The sequence below is a fragment of the Pangasianodon hypophthalmus genome, chromosome 4 (genome assembly GCF_027358585.1).
Source record: "Pangasianodon hypophthalmus isolate fPanHyp1 chromosome 4, fPanHyp1.pri, whole genome shotgun sequence".
NCBI classification, from domain to species: Eukaryota; Metazoa; Chordata; class Actinopteri; order Siluriformes; family Pangasiidae; genus Pangasianodon; species Pangasianodon hypophthalmus.
Window position 1 is genome coordinate 15,615,998 of NC_069713.1, and position 22,392 is coordinate 15,638,389.

At 38.4% G+C, this 22,392-nt stretch overlaps 1 protein-coding gene across 2 annotated transcripts in view; it reads left to right on the top strand.

The window, feature by feature from the left end:
• Positions 1–22,392, top strand: part of arap2 (ArfGAP with RhoGAP domain, ankyrin repeat and PH domain 2) — a 79,450-nt gene that overhangs the window by 29,774 nt on the left and 27,284 nt on the right. For both annotated transcript variants that reach the window (XM_053233666.1, XM_026936678.3), the window contains exons 12-15: positions 2,188–2,273; positions 2,608–2,790; positions 7,015–7,189; positions 9,747–9,872. In XM_053233666.1, the coding sequence (XP_053089641.1) occupies positions 2,188–2,273; positions 2,608–2,790; positions 7,015–7,189; positions 9,747–9,872 (570 nt within the window). The remainder of the gene's footprint in view (positions 1–2,187; positions 2,274–2,607; positions 2,791–7,014; positions 7,190–9,746; positions 9,873–22,392) is intronic.

The following is a 22,392-nucleotide window of genomic DNA, read 5'->3' on the forward strand; positions in this document are numbered from 1 at the left end:
AAATGCGAGGACAACAAGCCCTGTGTGAGCAAACACTTGACACTAAAACATTTAACAGATACAGCACCCTGGGCTGAATCTCTGCACTAGAGATTGTTTAATTACTTTTAACTTTGTCAGTGACAATAAGATGGAGAAGGAGAGAGGGAAAGAAAACGAGAGAGGAAATCTTATATGTGGCTAATGATTTAGACAAGTGCAATGTGTTTTCAACAGGGAGAAGTAAAAATTAGACCCAGAGAAAACAAGAAGAATGAGCAATGCTTTGTATATTTAAATTGTAATGAGCAGAGGTTAGGGTGGATGATTGCTGCAGCTCAGTTACTTTTCCATAGGAGAAGATGGCATCATGCTTTGAGAGATGAAGCTACTAAATGATAGTAATAGAATCACATTTACAAATCTTATGATGCACCCCTTATACTCTTGCCATTTCTCTTTTTTTCCCCACTCTCCCTCCCCTGTCTCAGCCTTTTTGACAGTTATTGAGGTGCTCTTGCCTTCCCTGGTGCGACTGCAATAAACTCCCTACATCAAACGTTGAGATAATGGACATTCCCCAGTACAAACTCCAGTTTCCATAGGAACACTTTCTTCACTGTTTTTTTTTTTTTGTCCACAATTTTAAGACTTCTTGCTTACTCTTGTAGGAAGCTGACCTGTGATGAACTTGAGTGTTTGTTTATGGGAATACAGAATGTTTTTCATTTAAATCTCTATTTCATAATTAAATGCTAATTGTGTTTTATAAACCTTATTGATACAATCTCAGAAGTGTATTGTTGTCTTCCTTATTTGCATGTTGTTTATTATGTACATTAAATATAAAAAGCACCCTAGATTTGTTTGGAAAGGATCGAAATTGAAACCAAATTTAAAATGCACACACTTCTGAGTCACATTAAGTTTTTCGACATCTTTGATGGCATGTGAGGTCTCCATATTATCACTAATTACACAAGAGGGTTGCTTAATCCATATTCATATAATGTGTTTCTCTCAATGTTTAATTCATCTGTTTTTCTCATAAACAACGACAATGACGCCTCAAGTTCAGCTACGCAAACACAGGCCAACAAACACAATTAATTACTCATGATTCATTTGCAATTAATGCCTTTTTATGCCTTTCATTTGCAATTAGAGCTGTGACTAGTGAGAAATAAGGTCTTGAAATGGATAGGATTAGTGTGATAATGAGTTCCAGCTGAAGCTGAGTGCACAGGGTAGGGTGCTGTGCATTTCCGAGCTTTCGCTGTTTCATAGTTTTGATTTAAAAGAAAAGAAATCAATAGAATTGCTGAAGTTTGCTTATGAGATGCATATGAAATTACCATAACAACCCAGATCGAAGTATTTTAAATTGTTTTTTATTTCGCAGGTTTTTTTGTTTGCATCTAACTTCACCTTAAATATATTCTATCCCAGAAAAGCAATCACCCAGGGACAGAGGCATGAAATAAACTACAAACGCAGTACTGCTTTTAATTTGTGACATGAGGCCAAAGTGCTACACTGAAAAGCAAAACCTTCATTGCATTGCTCTAACATTCCTTTATCCATTCGGTCAAAAGGAAGCAGCCTGTTGTTGGTTTTTTTAAGAAGTAATCACCATCTCCATGCCAGAGGTGAATGTAATTCCATGTTGCATTGCATCTCGCTTTCATCAGTGTGTTGCAGCCATGCCACACTGAAATGCAATCACTGTATGATCACAGTTAAGTCATACTTGGGGGCATGGTTGTGATCAGAGAAGGTCCCAAGGACCCTAGAATGTTGTTTTCCAAGAGGTGTTACCATCCGCATAAAAGAATATCATTTATTGATTCGTTGTTGAACTCGTAATCATCTCGCTTTTAAGAAATACTAAAATATTTTTGTAAGTTGTTTGTTTGATTAATAGGCATTGTAGTTTCATATAAAGATTATTTCAGCCAGAAATAATCAGGTGTAGTAGGGCAGTTAGCCTTTCCTATAATGCTAACTGGCACTGACAAGCTTTTAAGCTCAGCATTTTGAGACAAGGATTAGACATTTAATTAGATCTGCACTTCTGATCAGTATCAGTCTGACCCGAGTGCTGTAACTGCTATAGCTTTTTCTGTGAGTCTGGTCATAGATCAGTGCCTTCATGAGATCTGTGGTAACCTTGTAACTTCAGTATTTCTGTGTGTGTACTGCTCATAGGTCAACATCGGTTTCTTGGCTCCGGTATCTCACAAGTGAGGAGTCTGAAGTTGGACAGCAGCATTTGGACCAATGAACTGGTGGAGGTAAGTAAAAGTAAGGGTTAGGCAATATCGCCAAAATATCATATCTCAATACTAAGATATTTTCATGATGCACATTATCTATTGCTAGCAGCATGCCAGCAAAACTGTAGCACCACAAAAAATCTTAAAAAATTATACATATACCAGGGTCAGTGTTATATAAGCTGTGCTGGTTGTGTTGGTTTTCTTAGAAAAGCATGCTGTGTAGTGATTTATCACAATATCAATATCATTATGTCTTATTGGCCAGTCTGAGTAGCAATCCATCTGGTGTTAATCCAGATGAATTACTGATGAATTACTTATGTGTTTGATTCATTTGTTTACATTCAAGCTCTTTTTGGAAGTTGGAAATGAGAACGCCAACAAATTCTGGGCTGCCAATCTTCCACCGGAGGAGGAGCTTCACGAGGGGGCGTCGCCAGAACAGCGTGCAATCTTTCACCGCAGGAAGTACAGAGAGAGGAAGTACAGGAAAGTTCTGGAAGGACTGAACAGCCAGGAGGAGCTCAACCAGGTGTGTGTGTCCGTGTGTGGTTTCCATTTGTACTCTGTATGCTCCATGTGTGTTTTTTGTGGCCTTTGACATCATGTTGTTATTTCGGTACCTTGTTAAAAGGCCCATTAGTGCTGTCATTTATTTTGTGTGTGAGTGTGTGTGTGTGTGTGTGTGAGTGTGAGTGTGAGTGTGTGCTGCTTTCTCAGCTTACCTGGTAGCCCAGGTGTTAAATTGGGGTTGCCATGGTAACTGGTTTCCACAGATTTGTGGAATACACTACCCAAAATCCAGCTCCAAACAATCGAGCAGAGCAAACACAGTTCTGCACTCTGTTTATACCATGCTATAGTTTGCCATTACACCTCAAAAAATAATGAAAAATCAGTGAGAAATGAATTTTCTTGTGAATAAAACTGCCCTAGGAGAGTTTTGTTGTTTCTTTTTGCTTTTGGAGAGTGTGCTGTATTTGACTGTCTGCATTTTGGCAGGGTGTGTTGTTGTGTTTGTTCAGGATAACTACTGTGTAAGCCTCGGCGAAGCTATTTTCTTCATTGCCAGCATCAACTCAGATCAACAATGCTTCTGATTCTCAGTCTGATGAGCAGCGGAAAAGTGGATTAGATGTGCGTGTGTGCGTGTGCGCATGTGCGATCATTGTGTAAGATGAAAGTGGTACAGAAGTGTCTAGGGTGAGTGTATGAACGAGAGAGTGAGAGAGTGTGTAAATGAAACAGATAAGATTACAAAGTAATCTAGGTGCATGCAGTGGTTGGGATGAGATTGTGTAGGTACTGTGTTCACAAATGTGTGTGAGTGGGTAAACTTGTTGAATTTGTTAAGCTGAGATTCAGTTATTAGGGTTTTCAATATGTAAAGTGGCTGTGCATGCTTGTACATTCAAGGCTATGTGGATAAATAATTTTCATCTTAAAACAATAGTTTTTCTATGTAGAAACCTGTATTGAATCAAGCACCAGTGTCCTACCTTACATACTATGATTAAAGTTGTGTATTACTGCACTACCATCTGTTTTTAGTGAACTTTTATACACAATTCTGCTCTGAACATCTACTCTGTGTGTGTATATATATATATATATATATATATATATATATATATATATATATATATATATATATATTTAAAAAATTGTGTATATGGTTCTTGATTGTCTGTTTGAGTTGTTTATCTTGTTATTGTGTGTATCGGTAGAAATTGGCTTGCTTTTAAACCCTAATCCATGCAGTTATATAAAATGCCTGTGTGAATGTGTGTTTGTGTGTGTGTTTGGGAGGGTGTTGCTGGCTGTCTGGAAGTCCTTGTTCTCTGTCGGATTAGGCCTGTTTGGGGTGGATCGATAGGGTATGCGAGCTGCAGCTTTTCACATGAAAGGCAGCGTTAGGTAGCATTACACTGGCTCTCTCTCTCTGCCTGTGTCTGAAGCCATCTGCACTATTCTGTTTATCGACCGTCTCTTTTCCCATCACATTTTAATTGGCCTGCCTGCATTCCTTCTGCCGAAGCCTTGTTTCCCTTCAAATGCTGTCCTCAACTATTATTTAGGTGTCTATGGCAAGAAATTGAGGCTCTTGCAGGTTTTACACAAGATTTTAGATTCCTTACCAGAATATCAAGTGTCAAGAAGAACGTATACGTTTTAGCTCTTGCAAGCAAAAGCATGTGCTATAAAGCAGAGTGATGAAACGTAACTGGGCTAAAATCATCCTAAACTTCATAAAATGCATTTTTTAAAGAATTATTCAAGTTTGTTTGTGTGTGTATATTGGTCAAAGTGTGAAACCTACTCTATCACTGCAGCTGTTCTGAGTCAGAGTAGGACTCATTACAGGCAAGTGTTAGTGCGTCATCTGCTAAGCAAATGTAGACCATGCAGCACTGCTTTACCAAGGGAAGAGGGTGAGCATGTGTAGGGTTAGAGGTGTTGCCAATTGCATATTCATAAAATCAGATTTTTTTTTTAATGAGAGTAACAAAGTAGGAGCCTCTGAACCTCTTTGTACTGTCTAAATTGCATTTATTTGTGAAACTGCTCCATCAAGCATTTTAATATTCTATTTAGAAAAAATGATGGTCTCCAAAACTAATTTTGGATAACTTTAATTACCTAACAACAGCTCCTGGATCTGAATTTCTCAGGGAGCTCATGAATTGATCTAGCCATGGGGGTTAGAGCTGCTGGAGTGTATAACCCAGTACTGACCCAACCCTTACTTTGTGTGTGTGTGTGTGTGTGTGTGTACGTATATTATTAATCAGCCAATCATATGGCAGCAGCACACTGCAAAAGAATATGCAGATGAAGATTAAGAGCTTCTGTTAATGTCAGAATGGGGAAAAATGTGGTCTCTGTGGCTTTTTGTAATCAAACCTGTGTGTGTGTATATATATGTGTGTGTGTGTGTATATGTGTGTATACATATATATATATATATATATATATTTATATGTATATATATTTATATGTATATATATTTATGTGTATATATACACACACACACACATACAATATATATATATATATATATATTTGCTTACACCATCACAATGTGTATAGTATAAATGTGTACCCTCACCTTCAAAGGTACTATTAATTTAACAGAGATGCTATTATTTAATGTTTGTTACTGTTAACGTGTCTCAGAACTGGACATAAGAAATTCTTTTTCCGATATACCATGTATTATAAAGTTTGATGCTAAAGTACTGAAGATTGTTTATTTCACTCCTTATTTATTTTTTTTTTAAGAAATACAGTTACAGTTTTCACCCTTTAACCAATCTGCAGTCTTAAATGAACTCCCCCTGAAGTTTTTCTCCCCCTGAAGTGAAGATGTGTTGAGGTACCTTAAAAAGAGAAGCACTCTTGAGATCATCCTGAAGGAATTAGACATTTTAAGTAATTAAGTAATTTCAGCTACTGTTTTATTAGATGGATGATAATTGAGCACCAAAGGAATTCTCTTTATATTTGCAGTGGAGTATTAATAGATCAGTGTGTTTGTTCTCTCAGCTGGGGTAACATGGGCCAGCATCTATAACCTCTTCAGGAAATTCAAAGCTATGAAAGGATTTGCACATCTCCCCACTTTTCTGGAATGCATTTAATCCTCAGCAACTGTGAGTAAGAAGTGGTACTACATGTGTATTCCAGGGAAAGGTGGAACTTATAGAAACAAGAAATAAACAGGTCTGGAGCTCTTCAAGTGTCTGTAGCAATACCCAAAATGTTAACAGTGTATCTGAGGAGCAGATTTCCACTAAATTGTTCAAATAACTTTATTTGAGATGAATCCAGCAAAGGTGTTCCCAAACAAAAGTTTCATTTTATGGCCCATGATTATTTACACTCAGTTGCCAGTTTATTGGTTCTACTTTGTAGCTACTCTCATTGGCTATGTTATGAGATAAACCTAGCATATAGTATGTGCACTTTATAGGTATGCAGTATCAATATACAACTCATGGCCAAAAGTATGTGGACACCTGACCACCACATCCATCTGTGGGCCTTCACTAAACTGTTGCCACGAAGTTGGAAGCCCACAACTGTATAGAATGTCTTTGTATGCTGTAGCATTACAGTTTCCCTTCACTGGAACTAAGAGGCCCAAACCTGCTCCAGCATGGCAGTGCCCCTGTGCACGAAGCGAGGTCAATGAAGACATGGTTTGCCAAGGTCAGGGTGGAGGATCTTGAGTGGTCTGCACAGAGCCGAATCTAGTGGAAAGCCTTCCCAGAAGAGTGGAGGTTATTATAATAGCAAAGGGTGACTAAATCTGGATAGGTATGATGGTCATGTGTCCACAAACCTTTGGCCATATAGTGTATGTATACATATATACAGACAAGTGACAAATTACAGGAAATATCAACATAAAGTGTCTTAGTAAGGTATTGAGCCACCTGAACAGCTTCAATGCACATTGGTATGAGTTCTACAAGTTTGTGGAACTGTACTAGAGGGATGAACACCTTTCTTCCAAAGGATATTTCTTCAGGATAGAAATGTTTCTTCATAAGTTAAAGGTGATCAGTGAGAATTACTTTGTATTATTTTGCAGTGACTCTTCCCTCTAAGTGGACAAGTGAACCCAAACCATGCCAACAAAATATCCCCTACAAATCATAACAGAGCGAACGTTTTTTCTTTAATTTGTCACTTGTCTGTATATTATGCATATACAGTTTATATATGAGTGGGTGTTTGTGTGTGCTTCTAGGCTTTGTGTTCTGCAGTCCTCCAGCCTGATGTATTGTTGACCATGGTGTTGGTGTTCAGTGGGGCAGATGTGATGTGTGCTACAGGAGATCCTGTCTACTCCACTCCTTACCTACTGGCTCAGAAAGCAGGCCAGAGGCTGCAGATGGAGTTTCTCTATCACAACCAACTCTCAGGTGTGTGTGTGTGTGTGTGTGTGTGTGTGTGTGTGTGTGTGGTGAGGGGATGTGTTTCACTTAAGTGGTTGTCCTCCCCTTACAGAGAAATGATGTCTGTCAATAGAATTATGCTCTCCATTCGATCCTTGTGTAGCAGTAGTGCAGGGAGATGGTAATTTGGGTTAAATTCTTGGTCATGAGTCAAAAGCCATTGAGTAATGCATGACACGTAACCTCAATTTGCATATCCTCTATATCCACTATTTCTCAAACTTTGTCATTAGGTCAACATATTTACATACTGGTAAGGGCTTAATATATTCTTTTTAGGCTTGATGTCTTAACCATCAGCCATGCGAATGTCTAATTTTTTTTTTTAGTTTTCCTTGTTTTGGCAAGATTCTTTTTAATCTTTAATCCAAAATGTGTTCTAGCAGGTGCATATTAATCATTCACAATGATTTTCAAGTGCTTGGAATATTTAAGGAATCTTCAGGTTGCACCCTGGAAGGAAATTCATTCATCTGCAGTAAGTGTTTTATACTGTTCAGGGTTGCAGTGGCTCCACAGCAACCCTGGGTGTGAGGTGAGACTACAACCGGGATGAGATGCCAGAACCCGCACACACACATTGACATACTCATGCACACTTATGAGCGATATAGCTCCTAAGCATAGCCAGTGTTTTTGGGATCCTGAAACCCATGTGGACGCGGGAGAATATGCAAAAGTTCAGACAGACAGTAACCTGAGCTCAGGATTGTTGTGCTTTACCACTGTGCCACCCCCTGGAAGAAAATGTTATTTCATAATCATTTTGTTTTATTTCCTGTTTGCTGAATATAGGTGATTATATCAGGCATCAAGTCTATTCTTTATTAATACCCTGTTACTCCAAGTTTATTTATATAAGTTTATTGCTGTTAATGAAAGCACTGAGAAACAGCTAATGAAACTGCAGATGGAGGTAGCAATACCATTAATAATAAACAAAAATATTTAAGCTATGTAGTTACAAGAAGTGACTGAGGCACACTGTAATGCGCTCCAATGTAGCTACGCCTTGCTGGAATTCTGGTCTTGCTAGGAAATAATGATTAATGTTCAAAAGGGAAAATTTGACCTCTCACTAAGGGTCAAGGCCAGGTTTTCCCAGGAACCAGATTCGATTCGTTCTTTCCCGCTAACAATCGTAATTGGTTTTTGAGGTCACTTGGTTGTTATAGAGATGGGCTTTTGTCACTGGCTGATGATGCCCTCCCCCACCCGCCAACACCCACACACCCTCTTTTCAACAGATCATTTCCTCTGAAAGCACCTCTAATTTGTGTGTGGTGTGTATATGTGTGTGTGTGTGTGTGTGTGTGCGCGTGCAGAAGTGATTAGATTGAGCTGTTCCTGTACTGCTCATTCGAGGCCTCTTCAGAAAGTGTGCCAGGTAGCCCAATTAGTCCATCCTCACAACACACAGGCCCAAATGTTTACCAGCGCTCTTTCAGTATTGTGCTAACATCCTTAACAGTGAAGCAGCACTGAGGCCACACAGGAAACGCCACAGTGTCCATATGGAGCTGGAGCCTCATTAACTGCATAGTGTAGCCGCGTGTGGACCTCACTTGTGTAACAGCCTGATATTGTCCCTGACAGGTGGGGACACAGAAACACCGATATGTACACGACTCGGGCACAGACACCTCTATTTTGCTCCTAGTTTTTGTTAGTGCAGGCATTTTAACATATTTATACAATCACATTGTCTACAAACAGTTTTATTGATTTCCATGCTGAAAGCTAATCTTATTCATGAGCAGATCTGATCATTATTATTTAAATTTGAAATATGCATGCAGGACTACTAAGACCCCCAAGTTCTACTTATCGTCTTCCTACCTCATTATCGTTTCTAATACCCCTAGTTTTAACAAATAGAGAGGGGCTGGTGGCTGGAGGGGAGAGATGGAAGGATGGCAGAGATACTTCAATTAAAAAGGCTTTTCAATTAAAGTTATTTGAACTTGAGCCATGAAAGGGGCTGGAGGTGCTTGATAAAATCTCACAGGTATTGCCGGCCCTCCCGAAGAAAATTGAACCTGCGCATAGCGGCTAATTGAATCTGAAACCGATAAGGGTGAACCCTGAAAAGATGTTAAAAGTGAAGGATGAAACAGGAGGGAGTAGAGGAAGAGGAGAGGAAAGTAGAGAGCAGTGGGGTGAATTCCAAAGTTCTCCATGTTAAAAAAGTTTTACTTGTGTCCTCCTTGAGCAACCTTGGGCGAGAGTGAATAAATATGGATATGTGAAATGTATAAATGAAAAGGAACTTTAAAATGGCTCTGGTTATCGTGAAACTTCTGAGGCGGAAAGGCTCTGTTAAGCTGACTTTGTAGTTTTTAGTGATTGTGCTGTAACCTAAGCCAGTAGAGAATAATGAACTGACTTAAAATTGACTCACTGAGGATTGGATTGTGCTTTACACCACACACACGGATCTTAAGCTCTCAACACTTTATTGGATTATTCCTAATCAGTCCTTTGGTTTTTTTTTTTCTTCTTCTCTCCTTCTTTTTCCTCATAGAATTCGCAAAGCTGGAGATGGTAGGTGACAGCAGATCTTCAGTAGACATTTCCTCTTTCATGGATGGGATTCTTTACTGTTCGGTCAACATGCTGAAGGGCACACTGGAAAAAAAAGGGAGAGACGGTGAGTCCATAAGACCATCTGTTGCCACTTACTAATGGAGACACACACACACACCACACCATACCACACCACATCTATTGGTCATTTCTGCTGGACACAAAAAGGAAGACGTGGTGAATCCATCTATCCACCCACCTACCCAACCACCCCTCCCCTCCATCCACTTTATTTATTCCACTCCATCCAGTGTTTTCACACCCAAAATCCACATATTAATTAACATATTAACATATGTTTCTTGGTAATGTCCAGACTTTGTACTATTCAAACATTCAGCTGTTACAGGGGATTTTATCAGAGCATTCACATTTGCCATGGATATCTCATTATCCATCAGCTGTCTTCTTACTGCTTACCTCATTATGCTGTTCCTCTTGTTATAGCTTTTCTGTGCTCATGTTTTAACTCCTCAAAAGGAGTCAGCACTATAGTTTTTTCATGTAACATATGCTCCCAGTCCATTTTGGAATCTCATCTCATGTTTGTTTTATTGCACTTTAATCGCTATTATTGCCACCAACTAAACAGAATGATACAGAATAGTGTTTAAATAAAGAAAATCTTTGTGGAACTTATTAACTGGTTGCTCTCGGATCCTAATGGGACTCTAAATGAGTATTTTATTAAAGGCGGATAACCCACTCCAAACGTGTATTAGACAGTAAACCTGTTAAGCCTATTCATAAAATTCTCATGGACAGTCCTAGTATTAACTGTAACACCAATTAAATATGTGGTGTGCCTACAGTGATAAAAGTTTGACCTACAATTAGAATAGAGTGAAATTGTTCCAGTATGATACTACCATTTCTCAATTCACCAAACATAATAATAAATTGCTTGCTTCACTAATATATACTCCTTCTTTAGAGTATTATTAAAACATTTAAAATGCTAAAATATAGTGTTTGAAAACTTTTGATGGCAGTGTATTAATATCCATCCTCACATTTCCCAATAAGCTTCCTGGATTTGGATTAGGTTTTATCCTGGTCTACTGTGTGTGCTATATCCATTCCACACCCCCAACTAAATCATTTATCATTCTTCCTGAAGGGTAATCACCTCTTTTGATTCTGCATCTATTTATCTATTTACCTCAACACCTATGCATAAGCTGATCACACATCACCTGCTTTGTCTCTTCATTTACTCCTGTAGTTAAAAAGAGCTCGTAGGAGAGCACGTCTTGCATCAGCATTTGGTGAAGACACTAAACACATCAGCACACATCATCATTTCCACAAAGGTGTTACTCTTTAGAGAGCTTAAAACTTTTATTCTCTCCGTATGTTCTCTTCTGTCTCACTGTAGCTACAACATCTGGACTGGGGCTTTGGGCCCGCTGGTAATTACAGAGAGAGGGGTAAATTTAGAGTTCTCCCCAGGGAAAGGGGTAAAGGAAGGGCCCTATATTCAGCTCACTCACACTAAGATAGCAGGAGCAGCTGGAGGCTTCTATCCTCTTGAGAGCTTTTCCTTTCTCTGGATCCCTCCTTATTGCACCCCAAGGGGAATTTGTTGTTGCTACACCATCCTGTCTGCTTTTCCTTTCTTCTACCTGTGAGTGTAGAAGAAAGTGGTTCTTACAGCTAGACTACATGTTGGGAAGTGGGTGGAGTGTCAGATTCTCTCAGAAAAGAAATGCTCTTGATAAAAGTGTACATTGCTGGAACCCATGTTAAATTATTACGAAGCCCACATGTTTTCTGTAATAGTTAGGAATCAAAATGCACAAGGTTTGGTGTTGTGTTGTGTTCAATTGACACTTGTAACTCCAACTAGGAAAACACACACACGTAAGTATTTGCTTTAGAGCAATCAGCATACAGATTTATTAGCTTGTTAAATCCACAACATTTCACTGAGGAAGTAAATATCACTCATCACAGTTACCTGGCTAGATTGTTGCTGACAAAAGACGAACATGGAGGTTACGAATATAACATAACTTCCGACGTAAGTGGAACTCAGCATTAACTGATACTGCAGCTAGACCAGGCGTTGTTGACTGGTGGATGTAGGCTCAGTGATGTATTTAAGCAGCTCAAATCGTGATCACGAAAAAATATGGTAGGAGAAGCAATCAACATAGAAAATGGAGAAAATGGCTTATTTATTTCTGTGCTAAACACTACAGCTTCTGTCACATATCCTCTTTTGTGGTTTATCCAATCATGTCTTTATGTAGATTATTTAGCTGAAGGCACCTCATTGAGAAAGGGTAGACTTTTCACAGACTTTCAGTTTTATTTTGTTTTCACTCTCTTGATCTGATTAGTGAAGTAATGTCATGACTTGTTTAAAAACAAGAGAAAAGTTGATGAGAAAAATGGAATGTTTAAAGCCAGTTGGACAGAGATGCATTTATTTTTCTGCTTCCAGTTCAAATTTTCGAGTCTGTAACGGTGACATGACGCTCCACTGCAAAAAAAAACAAAACAAACATGAGCACTTAAAATTCATGTGTCTTATTTATAGCCTTGAAATAATCGGTAATGGTTAAGCATTAAAAGGTAGCTTCAGAAATTTTAGTTGAATCGCCTTGAGCTAGAAAGATAACATTTGTATACAGAGCAGTGTCATAATATTCTGTAAATGAGGCAGAAGTTATAAAAAAACAGCCTGAAGAGGAAATTTGTTCCTGCGTTGAGCTATAATATGGCACTCCTTCTCTCAATTTCTCTCTCTCTCTCTTATTTGTCCTCCTCTTATTCACTTTGGCCTCTTCAAGTGGCCAAGATTAAAACCTCCATGCTGGCTCTGTAAAAGCCACGGCCGATAAACTGCTTGTTATTTCATCTATTATAAACAAGCATTCAAGAGTAGCCGTAATGGCAGCTTAAGTGTAGTGCTTCCACTGAAAATTTCAAAGGCACTACTTAAACAGCGTAATTCAACTTCTTAATCCAACAAGAAGTGCTGCCTCACATTTCCAACAGAGAGGAAGGCACTTTATTTATTTATTTATTTATTTTTCTAAATTCATTTTCTTTTTAAGCCCATGCAACCAGGTTGCTTCAAAGCCTTTTTCACTAATGGTTTGAAGCTCTATGCATAAAAATTGTTCTTAATAATTAATAAGCAGTTCCTGAGGATTTTCGTAAAGACGTTTGGCTGCTTTTCAGAAGGTTTCCAGTTAGGTCCTTGAAGTCCTTTCTCCCAAACAAGTTCTGCAGTTGTTTTATTTAATATATATATATAGTGTGGCAATGAAAAACAACAGATTTAAAGTACTGATTTATGGTCTTATTCGCATCTTTAAAATATTGAAATGTGAGAGGTACAGTATGTGGCTTCTTTCTAGCTGTGTTTTGTAAAACGCTTCCTATTTTCCTATTTTGTGCAGAGGATTGGATATGAAAAATGTCGATTTTGTTTTCTTTTTTAATTTTAGCTTCTTTAATAGCCTAGGTGGTTGATTCTGTATTTTTGCGTGTGTGTGCGTGCGCGTGCTTGCATGTGTGTGCGTGTGTGTGCGCGCGTGTTCTCCTTCTTAAGCACACACTCGCGCACGCACACCAGCACGCCGACACTCACTGTCTAAGTTGAGTGACAGGTTTGGAACTGAAACCTCTAATTTCTGATTAGTTTGTGTTTATCTCCTATCTCTCACTCTAGCTCTTGTGCTCTCTCTCTCTCTCTCTCTCTCTCTCTCTTTCCTCTTCTCCTTCCTTTGTTCCGTGTCTTCTGTTCTGCGGTGCTGCACAAGGTCAGAGTTCTAGCAGCTCCATTCCCTGTGATTTTCTCCTGTCCTCCTCTCATCTAATCATACCTCCCTCACTCTTTACTTACACATGGATTCTTTCAGGTTCATCAGTGTGTCTGATGTCTCTGAGCTCGCTCAGGTGGAGCTGCCTGTAAACATTCACAAGGATGTACATAAACGGCAGGGCTGTTTTATTAGTTTGTTTTACATTGCATTTGAATTTTATTTCACGTGGCCTTGTGTGCGTCAAGTCTGATGCCGCTGTATGGCTTGGCAACCTTCATGGAAATGAGCGAGAATTTCACATGCAGTGATATTTTTATATTTTTCTTTTGAAGGGCGCTATCAAGGGCGTTATCAAGGACACTAGTTACTACTGCCATTGTCTTAGTCATCTACAGTATCTGTTTATTGATTATTTAATTTCTTTTTATTTATTTGGATTTAAATTGGGTGTGTGTATGTGTGTATGTCTGTGTGTGTGTGTGTTGTGTGTTTCACTGCCAACAGTCTTTTGCTAAACCCAAAAGCCTTTAAAGTTCTATTCCAATGCTCTATTTTGGATGAAGTGAAAGCAGCCACATCTGCCCCTTATAAATCATGCTGCATTTTTTGAACGTGCACACGTGTGGGTGCAGTGTTTAAACACAGACACACACAAGCACACAAAAACATGTACACACGTCAAAACTAATGTAAAAGCAAGCTATGTTTTCATTGACATTTCAGTGTTTTTTGCTTTTAAGCAGAGGCATTTCCTGAATGGACCCCTTTTGATGCATGCCATGCTCTGTGTGATTGAAGCTTCAGCAAAGAAAGTCTCTGTAAGCTTGATCTGTTTAAATATTGAATTTAATTGAACACACGTTGAGTATACAAGTAGTTCATGCTCTTACTTGCATGTATTTATATTTATTGTAGAATTACCATGTAGTTTGTTAGAGTTAAAACTGTTTTTTTTTTTTTTTTTTTTTTTTTTTCTTTTCTCTTCAGGATAGCGTTGAAATCTTGCCATGACAGCTGATTTACAGGATGTCTGAAAACATAAAAATAATGTAAATGCAGTCAAGGATTGTGTTTTCTTTTTTTTTTTTGTTATTCATTCACTGAAAGAATTGATATGGTTTAGTCATAAATGTGTTTCAGAATATTGTCCTTTTCAAGTGAAGTAATACAGTGGATCTAAAAAATCTATGGTAGCTGTATGATACCAAAGGGGGAAAAGATCTATCATGATTTATCTTGGTTTCAATTTTTTACATCACAAAAAGCTATATATATATTATATATATATATGTAAAATATATTTATACAGTACTGTGCAGACGTCTTAGGCACATGCAAAGAAATGCTGTAGAGCAAAGATGCCTTCAGAAATAAAGAAATTAAAATGTTTCTACATTAAAAAATACTATAAAGAGCAGTAAACAGTAAAAAATGAAAGAAATCAATATTTGGTGTAAAGATCCTTTGCTTAAATAAAAAAAAAAAGTAAATGTAAAAAATAGTAGTCTCAGGTACAATTTGTGTGGATTTATAAGGAAATGAGCTGTAAGTGTTACTGAGCATCTTACAGAACCAGCTACAGTTCTTCTGGAGACTTTGACTGTCTTATTTCTTGCTGCTTATTTTTGCAGCAAAACCCAGCAGCCTTCATTATGTTTTTTTTGTCTGAAAAGTGTCTCTTATGTAATATGCTGCTTTCTTTACTGACATACAAACATTTTTCTGTAACATTTAATTTTGTTCTGGAAAACTAATGTTTGGAAATCTAAAATGTTTTTGTATAGACTCGATAATGTAGAAGTCATAAAATAAAAATCTGTAACAAAGTTTGTACTGAAAAAAAGGGTGCCTAAGACTTTTGCACAGTACTGTGCTTGTGTGATGAAATAACGCCCATCCAAGTAGAGCTGTTCCTTCTCCTTAATTTTATTAATCAGCTGTCCATAAGAGTTAACGAACGGATATTCAGTTAACAGCTAGGAGACGGGGAAAGGATATTTAATCAAGTGTCACTTTTCAACTGCAATTAAATGTTCCTCCTGTCAGTGACAGTGCACATGTTTGTGGTTTACTGATGTAATACAGAGAAATAATGGATAATAAGAAAATGCACAGCAAAAGCTTTCCTGAATGTTAACTTAATATTTCATCCTGTCAACCTACCGTGGAAGCATGTGATTTAGCATCGGTTAAAATAAGATATTTCCAATAAGATATTTTAAAATTCACAAATTAATGCTCCACAAGGTTCCTGAGTGTCGCACCAGGGGAAAGCTTTTGTCCTATCATCAGGAGATCATGAGTTTGAATCCTGACTGTGGCATTCGTTGCCGTGACCCAATGGGAGCAAAATTGGTCATTCTCTTTCTATCTCTTGTTAATCACAGCAACACTAGCCAATTGTGGATGTCTGTGAATTTATGTGTGCAGAAGAAGGCGCACAGAAGAGATTGATAAAGATGCAGAGGCTGGCTTCAGTTAGCCTCGCAGGGACCACATGATAGCCTTCACCCTCTCAGGGTGATAGCTGGTTGTGGGATAGAGGGAGGGTTAGCTAGCAGGTGGGAATCAGCAAGACCAGACTGGGGAGAAATTGGGGAAGAATCAAAAAAGAAAGAAATGAATGATCCATGCAAGCGCAGCAGTTGATGGAAAGCGTTAGGAGTGGTTGATGCATTCTTTATGTGTAGTGTCGTTTCTGGGGCAAAACAAGCTTAATCTGGAATACTGCAAGTATCCAGTTTGTGTCCAAAGTAGTATAAGACTATTAAGGGAGTTCTCACGCGACACCTCGGATGGTTAACTGGTTATTTAAAAGCCAGTGCACATCCATATCTCCAAGGCCATGGTGCAAAAAAAGCTAAAATAAGGGTTGTGTACTTGACATACGATAAAACTAGTACAGCTAGTACAAAACATGTGTAAGAGAGATGAGAAAACTACATCTACTGCTCCTGCTCCTGCCTGACCCTGACACACTTCTACTCTTGTGGTTCCTCTTGCCCTCTGGAGATCTGTCTGATTCATCCTGATGCTCTACTTCTGCATGGAACTTCTGCACTTTCTGCTGCTGTGGATGCTCCCACATGGATTGCCTAAAGACTGCACTTCCCAATAACAATTTATGCCCAGGTCTCTCCTCTGCTTCAGTGGATAATCTCACCTGGATGCTGTAGACTTGTATCCAACACACTTACGACTGATTGACTTTATAGTATTCAACTGTGGAAGTGTAATGAATTATGTATAATAATATATTGTAATCCCTCTATCCAGCGTCAGAAGAGGATAGGTTCCCTTTTGAGTCTGGCTTCTTCCTCATGTTGTTTTGCAGAGTTTTTTCTTGCCATTGTTCCCACTGCTCTTCTCATTAAGGATCTGAAACTACATCCAGATTTCTGTTAAGCTGCTTTATGACAATGTTGTTAAAAGAGCTATACACTGAATTGACAACTACACATGATAATAGTCTGATAATAGTGGTCCTGTTATGGTCCATGTGGTCCAAAGGACCATATGCCAGATGGCATAAGGGGTGAAAAAAGCCTATGAGAAAGGTATGAGTGGTTTTCTGAATGCTCTGGGCTTGGCAGATGAACACTTATGAAGAAAGTTCTTGAGAAATGGGAGACAAACCCTGTCCCATACAAGAGATGACCCTTCAGCATGCTGTCTGTTGTCCCGTTGTGCTATGTAGTGACGAAAGAGCTTTGCTTTCTCCAGATGCCACAAGTAGTGGAAATGATGCTCTGTGTTATGCTTCTTTGGCTAGGGAAGTGGGTCCTAGGGTTTTGATGAGAACCTGTGCATTGATTTACAGTGAAATGGGATCACCTCCTCATAGTCAGTAGTCCACATTTTTAAAGTTTCTTTACCAGTCTTCAAGCTCCATCACCACAACTCTGTATGCTGGTTGTTGCCGATGAGGCCCATCACTATAATCAACAAACATGCATTTTGAGCTGTGCTTTGCAACACATTGACTAGAGTGGGTTATTAGAGACAAAGTCTCAGAAAATGTGTGCACTTGCAAGTTGTGGTGCATTTTATTCAGTTCCACAGAATGAATGGGGTAGTGGGGAAAGTTGAGCAGAGCTCAGCTTTGTGCAAATCAGTCTATCTGCATTTAACCAGTTGGGAAAAGGTAGATGCTATTCACCCTTATACTATGGAACTTTTCATCATCATTGTGTTAGTAATAACTAATCATTATTACTTTTATCCTTTGTCACTTTTTCTTAGTTAGGGTTATGGTTGATCTAGAGCTCCCAGGAACACTGATTGAGTAGGAACAAACCTGCTACTAAAATCCTGTACTGTAAGTGTTTAGCTTACATACATTATGAATAATTATACAACAGTTAGGTCTGGTCCATTAATTTGTTTGGTCGAGTATAACTTTTGGAATATAAAACGAATATTACTTCTGACTTAAATGATGAAAACTTGACAGATGAAGATGAAAAGGAAGAAGGAACGCCAATTTTACCAGAAGCGCCGATAGTACAAATCAGTGTAAGCTAGCCAGCTATCTGACATGCTATAAAGTGAGAGTAGCTTCTTCGGGATCTATTTCCGCTAGGGGAGCAAAAATAAACAGAACATTTGGCCATGTGAAATGTCACTCACCTGATATTAATTTATTGTTTGTAGAACTGTTGTATAAAAGTACTTGTAATCCTGTGTTTATACCGAATATCGGCACGGCTATGATTAGCTACGACATGAGCGTGTGACGGCCAGATATTCCGATATTCAGTATATGCAGGTATCCAGTATAACTACACTCTTACTCGTGCAATATTGCTTAATAAACATCATGGCTTAGAAAGCAGTCCAGGCTGCACTCTAATGCAATATCTTCTTTTTTTTTTTTTTTTTTTTTTTTTTTTTTTTTTTTTTTTTTTTTAAACCTTGCACAGGGATTTGTGTTGTAAACGCTCCACATAAACAGAATTAATACAAACATATAATTGTTGATATGGTGACGTTTTCTGTAAAGAGACATTGATTTAACATTAACAAATCCCCAGTGTCAGCGCTTTGTAACAGTAAGAGGTAGGGCTGCAAGTATATGTAAATTTGTTTACTTGCCCAAAGACATGTTTATGGTTTCTTTTAATTTTTTATTTGTATTTTTTTTTTTTATACAATGTACGTAACCAAATCCATTGAAACGGCCACCAGCGTTGATCAGAAAGAGGCTGCTATGTGCCGTCACAGAGCTCTCGTGTTTGCAGGATGTGATTTGCTAGAATGGACTTGAAATAGCACTGAACCTGAGAATTGATGCCAGTAGAGCGAGATCAAACTACTCTACACTCTTATCAAACTGTCAGTCACACCCTGATAACCTTCTGATTACCCAGCATGCTTCTCCCTCTCTGATCCCCTCTCACTTCAGTGTGTGGGAACTACACACAGTTAGAAGTGAGCAGAAGAGGTGATAACTCTTCTGTTATCACACAAAACCAGTTCAAGCTTTTAATTCCTAGCCTTATATGGTAATTACATTCCTTTTGGCAGCAATACTTTTTAGATTTGACTGGTAAGTACAACGGTGAGAAGTACAAAGAAAGGAGGAAAAACAAATAAAAGGTTTTGGTCCTTTACTTGCCATAAGAACAGGAGGCAGCAACTGGGGAACTGAATCAAGTACTTGAAAAAACTACTGTAGCAGTGTCAGTAAATATGTGGAATAAAGGTCATAGTTCAGCATCTCTAGTTAACCAGGAATCATGACTGTGTTTGTAGCAGGATGTCTTTTGTGGCATATCAAATCATATATGTATTTGCAAATTATATAAATTATTTAATTGAAAGAGACAGGCTACAGGGAAAGAGACATTAGGTCAGAAAGCAGAGAGTTTTCAGAGACTTTCACAGATTTTTCATTTTACTTAATAATCTCTGGTCTGACCTCGAACTCTCTACATTGCATGTTTAACAAAGAAGGAAACATAATATTAGTATAATATTAGTGAATATTCTCCTCGTCAAATTCTAAACAGACATCTCCTCTGTGCAGAGTCCATGGGGCTAATCAAAAGTGGGAACGTGATGCGCTACTATGTTGTCTTATTTATAGCCATAAATGAATCATTAATGGTTATGCATGAAAATGTTGTCGCTATTCAGTTACATTAGGAACTTTGTAAGCAAGAAATTTTCTGTGACTGGGTCTTCACAAATTTTAGTTGAATACTCCTGCACTATAAGATGCAGTAGTTCTCATTTTAAAGTTATCAGTTTTGTAGTAGATTTGCTTGTAAATAGTATGTGTTAAGTCTTATACCTAGCACATCTGCAGTACAAACGAAAATAAAATGACCTTCCGTCTTTCTCATGTGTCATCTTTGTCAGTGGCCTGTTGCGTTCTCCACATTATAATTCTGCAAACTGATCCAGCCTTTGTTTTGAATTGCTTCTGGTGCCATTTCGAGTGGGAGATATGCTTACGGATACTGACTATGAGGTGATGAAATAAATACCACACACTGCAAACTGCAACATGGAGATACAGCAAGACAGCCACATGAAATGATTGTTGATAGGAAATACCATCTGTCCCTTCTATGGCATATACGAATGTGTGCATGTGAGACGGTGCAAACGAGAGTCTATCTATTTCCGTTCGTTGAAAGAGTGTGGATGTGCCTGTTTGTGTTCCTGTTTTGGTGACAGGTATGCCACTTTCCAAATGTCATCACTTGGAATCTTTTTCTTTTGTCACTTTCATTCTCTGCACCTGTTAATTTGTGGTACCACAGAGCTGCTGATGAATGCTTTTGTTCTTCTGCTTCAGGAAACGTTGTAAATATCACTTGTTGTGCCAGTCACTTTTTTGTCCTTCCTTCTCTTTCTCGCTCCTTCGTACACACATTCATTCCTCAGTCTTTCTATCATTCATCATCTCCACATCTCTCGTTCTCACCCTGTCTTTCAGCCTAAGAATAAACTCCATTGCGGTTTTTAAGGGAATGTGCTAATGTTATGATGCTTTGATGTGACTGGGTGGGAGGTGGCTCTGCTTCCTAACAGCAACAGGAGATGTGATGAGGGTAGCTATGACTGTTCATTTAACATTTGCGTTCAGTTTATGATAAGCTCATAAAACGTTTGGTGTAAAAATGCTTCCCAGTGCACCTTTAGAAACACAGTCAGCACCTTCTTGCTAGTTTATTAAACCATCTTTCTCTGTGTGTCATTAAGCTCTATTCAGGAGTGGATCATCAGCATATTCCTGATAAATGAACACGCATGTCTGATGACAGAAGAGGTCTGTTTGATGTAGAACCGAAATTAACAGATGGCAGTGGGAGTTTGTGTGTGACTTTGAAATCTAAAATTGAGTAGCCGTGGAGAACTTGATGCTTGTAAGATGGTAATGCTCCCACGTGGTACTTGGTCCTTAAAATGCTAAAGACGCTTCAGCTTTTTACATGAAGGATTTTTTTTTCCCATTAATAATGGAAAAAATAATTAGAGCAATGTCATAGAAGAACTTGGAGCCTTTGGGTTCCCTAAACAAGCTTTTGGTTCATGGTCCTTTTAAAATGCCTTTGAAAATCTCAGAATTGATGACCCTTCTACATGACTTTAATTGCATGCCTTGATTTTCTTTTTTGGTCTGAGAAAATACTGTCGCTGAACAGATCACACTGCATGAGCTTTCGCTGCTGGAGTGCTCAGTTAGTAGTCGCAGAGCCGGGGCAGGGTAGTGACCTAGCCCCAAAATTTGTTGGGGACCAGGAATAGGGGGCTATAATTGTGTAGTGTGCTCTAAGCAACCATTATTGGGACCAATACGATAGTATATCTAGGGAAAAAAAATACAAAAAAAATTGTTTTGGGGATATTCTCATTTTAATGGTATAGTCACTTCCAGAAAAAAAATTATTAAAATTTTAATGACTCAACCAGTAGTAGTCTTTTGTCCAGTTAAATATTCTCTCTTGCTCAACAGTAACAGCTTGTTAGCAGAAAACATTGTTTGTTGTTGCATTGTTGGCTGTACCTCTTCCAGCACACTATTCCCCTTTTCAAACATTGCTTGGTTGAGGCAAAAAAAAAAAAAAAGTTATTGCAGTTTATTTATTTCCAAGAGGGTGGAGTTTGTGCAAGTTGGTGGTTATGTGACAGAGTGTTCTACCAATGCTGGAATGTCTTGCTCCCTCAGACTGATCGAGAATGAGATTCTGTCTTCATACACTGTCAGGGCTTCTCCATCAGTAAGAGTAAATAATATCATTTTATTTACCATTGAGATGTGTCAAATGCCTCTTGATGGTGACGCAGCGGCTCTCTATCACCATCTGCGCCACTGATGGCAGACCTTATCTCAAATATGCATGGCATAACTTCAGAAACACACAGCATATTTTTGTCTAGGATAGGTAAGAAATCCTTCACCATTGAAAAAACTAATAGCTAATTTAGCTAGTTACTAGTAAGCTAGTAAGCTACTGTCTGTTCCTGCCTGCAAGTTCATTTCGATTTGTTGGCGGCAGCGGTGGTGGTGGTGGTGGTGGTGGTGGTGGTGGGAGAGGGATTATGTAACTCGTGCAACATTGGGTGTTGTGTAAATCAGACAAACACTTCAACACACTATCACATTGACTTCCTGTTTCAAAAGGAAATACTTCAACATACAGAATCATATCATGGCTCTCAAGCTACCTCATGGGGACCATTTTTGTTGCATTTTTGTAAAGAATAACATGGAAAAACCTTTGGCAAATGTAAACATTTATGCTAGGAAATTCTTCATTTTTTTTTGTGGCACCCACAACAAATGATTAAAGA